The 3,398-nt window shown below is 35.8% G+C and overlaps 1 protein-coding gene across 1 annotated transcript; it reads right to left on the bottom strand.

The window, feature by feature from the left end:
• Positions 1 to 44: 44 nt before the first annotated feature.
• Positions 45 to 2,295, bottom strand: LOC108629171 (uncharacterized). Its single transcript, XM_018031656.2, has 4 exons — positions 2,080 to 2,295; positions 839 to 962; positions 628 to 778; positions 45 to 343 (listed from the first exon to the last, which is right to left on the bottom strand). The coding sequence occupies exons 1-4, from the start codon at positions 2,283 to 2,285 to the stop codon at positions 45 to 47; spliced, it is 780 nt and encodes a 259-aa protein (XP_017887145.2). The 5' UTR covers positions 2,286 to 2,295.
• Positions 2,296 to 3,398: the final 1,103 nt, after the last annotated feature.

Raw genomic sequence — 3,398 nt, 5'->3', positions numbered from 1 at the left:
TAATTATAGAACAGCATGAAAGATAAGCACTTTTGTCGTGGTATTCATTCCATAATAATAGCATTAGTTTTAGTTCGGTAATTGTCGTTTAGTGAATAGAATAAAATTTTATTATCCCACCTGCTGTTTTTGTATTTAGCAAGCGGTTGGTCCACGATGTGGCCGTAAGGGGTTTCGGTCGGGAAGTAGGTAGCCCCATAAAAATCTAAGCCGCGACTTAGCAAGGTTGAGGTCTCCTCGACGCTGGCTAGGGTCACCCTTATCACCGGTGGTCCCGTGTAAATGGTGGCCGGCTCGTTTTGCGTGTGGGCGTCCGTTTTCAACTTCTCGTTTATCGCTCTCACTGATTCGAGCAGGCGCATGCAATGCAAACCAAGACTCCTTAATAGACCGTCATAGAAAAGCTTTTTACCTTATCTATTTACAAATGAAATTCACTTATTGCAAGGTTTATATCTTATTAATTACGTACACCGTGTTGTCTCACTATTAGACTTGATGCATTTAAATGCATGTAATATGACGAAAGATATTCTTATTTAAATTATTTTTTAAAATGATAAATATTTTATAAAATTCTACTGTCTATTTAAATCTTATCAAAATGAAATTATGTTTCTAACTTACGAACGGTACCAGTGTTCAGTGGTAGCCTCGTGACTTCGACTATAGATCTGTATTTGTATAAAGCATGTCGGATATCCTCTTCAGGTAATTCCTCGGGCACGTCTAGCACGTAAACGGTGAACGTTTTTGCTGGTCTACACGGTATCGCGACCTGCACGTGATGTAGACACAGTTTTAATATAAAACTGCTGCCCGCAATACTAATAATTACCTTTTTGTAAAAACGCGCGCCGGTAACTTTGTGAAATCCCTTTTTGTAAACTGCCTGAAAATCCTCAATATTGCTGAACTTAAATAGTATACCCGTGGCCGTTTTCGTCAACGAGAACGCTCCACTGTAATGAAAGTTGACAAAAATATTTTAGAATGAAATATATGGGGACAAATAATTACAGTCACTGCAATTATTAAAAAGTAAATTAATTAAAATAATAAAATGATTAAAAACGCTAATATTTTGTTTGTATATTTATTGTGTTTAATGCTTAAACGGAAACGTTGAACAATTAGTCAGAAGTTATACTCTGCTTTTAAACGTTTTGATATTTAATTGAAAACGCTAATTTGCATTCTACAAACTTCATTGTTTGATTAATTAAAATCAGTGGATGGTACCATAAGCGGTTTAATCTTTTCGATTTAATTAACGAGATTTTGTGGCACGGCGTTCTCAATTAAATATCATTTTATTTTCTTTATTTCCCATTTCCGTTTTTATAACTACCGTTCGACGAATTAATTAATGTCGGCGTTAATTTACGTTGATTGGTCTTAATGGAATAACTTTTTGCCAATTTGTAACGAGATGTCGAATCGAGACAATAGCCGTCAATCGAATTAATTCAACAAAAAAATTGCACTTTTTACATCGATCGATCAGTCATTTAAGAACAATATGTGAACAGCGCGTGGGAAAAATTTTATTGCCTTCGTTAACTAGAAAGAGTATATTGATACGCCAGAGATACAGACCTGGGAACCTCGTTAAAATTCCGGATATAACCATTTCAGTAATAAGTATACAAAACAATTAAAACAAGAAACTAACTGGGTAAATCTAGAGATTGGAAGTCGCATGTAAAATTTATAAGCAGAAATACATATTCAGAAGTTTGACAATATTGTCTCACGTTTTACGAAAAGGCTGAGTTAATTAGACCTCCAGTTACCTTTAATTAAGATTTTACTCTGGTTACTTCGTTTAATTAACCCTGCAAGTCGGGGATTATGAAAAAGAATTATTAGAAATTCTCGTATGCTTTTACACTGTGCAATCATGAAATGTTCATATCTCCATCATCACAGAATTAATAACTAAATGTTTCTGCAATGAACTAAGCTTACTGACTGACTGATTATAAAATTACTGACATTATAAACAATAAATTAATTTAAAAAATACTCGATTATCTTTAATATCATCTATCGTCGCTAACGTGCCGAGGTGCTTACCGGAAGTTCATTTTTTCGCAAATGGTGGCCGCTTTCTCTATGCTGAGCTCATGGCTGGGCGTCAGCAGGAACGCGCCCTTCGTCAAAAAATCGTTCTCGCTAATTTCCGAGTCGGTGTCCCGATCCTGCCAATCACCGGATGTCCTTTGAAGCGCGTCGTCCTGCGCGTTTAAACGCAACAAAGACCCGGTTTTCGACGTTGTCATCTTGTTAACCCGCGCCACCGACACTGACTGCTCCACGCCTTTTGTGACTGTCTTTTATAGACACGGTTCGCCGAGGATTATTACACTCTATATACTATACTTACGCATCTCTTCATATATTGGCACACATGTGTCCACGATAAAAAATGCCAATGGCTCGTCGGTCAATTTCGTTTTCGATTTTATATTTTATGAGAAATATTACAAGCGTAGAATGTCTACTGATACGCGCATATCGTTATGTACCTGCACTGTTAGCTTGGCATAATAGTGTATTGTATAACAAGTTGGTCAAGTGTTTGTATTGTCTAAAATGCAGTGATGTATGAATGTTGTTCCGGGAATTAATTTATCAGTGGCAGAGAGTTACGACTCTAAATTAACTCGAATAGTTTTTAATATTCCCTATAGACAAATTGTAAGAAAGTTTCGACAGTGTATGATTAAATTCTGAATACCGTGAACCGTGAACTCACGAAATCCGATTTTAGAACGGTATATAAAATGTTATTTTATTAGCGCTCCTATCTCTATTAAAAAACAATTAGATTTTCCAGAAAGAGACACGAGGCTGGGATGATAGAGTGCAGCTTAGTTAGGGGACGGTAGGAGGGGTGTAAACGGGGCTCGACGCCACTGGCCTGTAACCCCATGCTTCCCCCAGGTTCGATCAATAGTGACTGGGTAAAATAGTTCCACAATCTCAGCTCGTTTTTCGAAAAAAAGAGATGCAAAAATGGGAACCAATTTGCTACGTCCCATTCGTTAACAATAATTGATTATCACTTCATATTCAATTTAGTTTTAAATATCCTTTATATTCAATTTAGTTTTAAATCTGTTTTAATAAATCGTGAATGTTCGCTTTAATAAATCACAATCCTGATATCATTACATATTTTCGACGTATTTATTCTATAAGTAAAAATCGCAGTTCAGTAAAAAATTAAATTTAATTATAAAAATAATTATTTTCTATTTAATTGCTGTGTCCCCGATTGATTTTCTTTCGCTAAATAAATTGATTTTAAATTGGCACGTTGATATCTCTGAGACAGAAAGGATCTCTGCTAAAAGAGGAACGACGATTGAGTCTTTGAAATGACCAGAGGA

Source organism: Ceratina calcarata, unplaced genomic scaffold (assembly GCF_001652005.2).
Source record: "Ceratina calcarata isolate Rehan_Ccalc_2016 unplaced genomic scaffold, ASM165200v1 scaffold1292, whole genome shotgun sequence".
Taxonomy (NCBI): Eukaryota; Metazoa; Arthropoda; class Insecta; order Hymenoptera; family Apidae; genus Ceratina; species Ceratina calcarata.
Note: the sequence above shows the minus strand (reverse complement) of the source record. Positions and strands in the feature narration are given on the sequence as shown.

Excerpts from the sequence above, each read along its gene's own strand:
- LOC108629171 (XM_018031656.2), bottom strand. The coding sequence starts at position 2,285 with ATGACAACGTCGAAAACCGGGTCTTTGTTGCGTTTAAACGCGCAGGAC. Across the intron at positions 779-838 it reads GCGCGCGTTTTTACAAAAAG|GTCGCGATACCGTGTAGACC; the intron begins GTAATTATTAGT and ends CATCACGTGCAG. Across the intron at positions 344-627 it reads ACTGAACACTGGTACCGTTC|TGAGAGCGATAAACGAGAAG; the intron begins GTAAGTTAGAAA and ends TGCTCGAATCAG.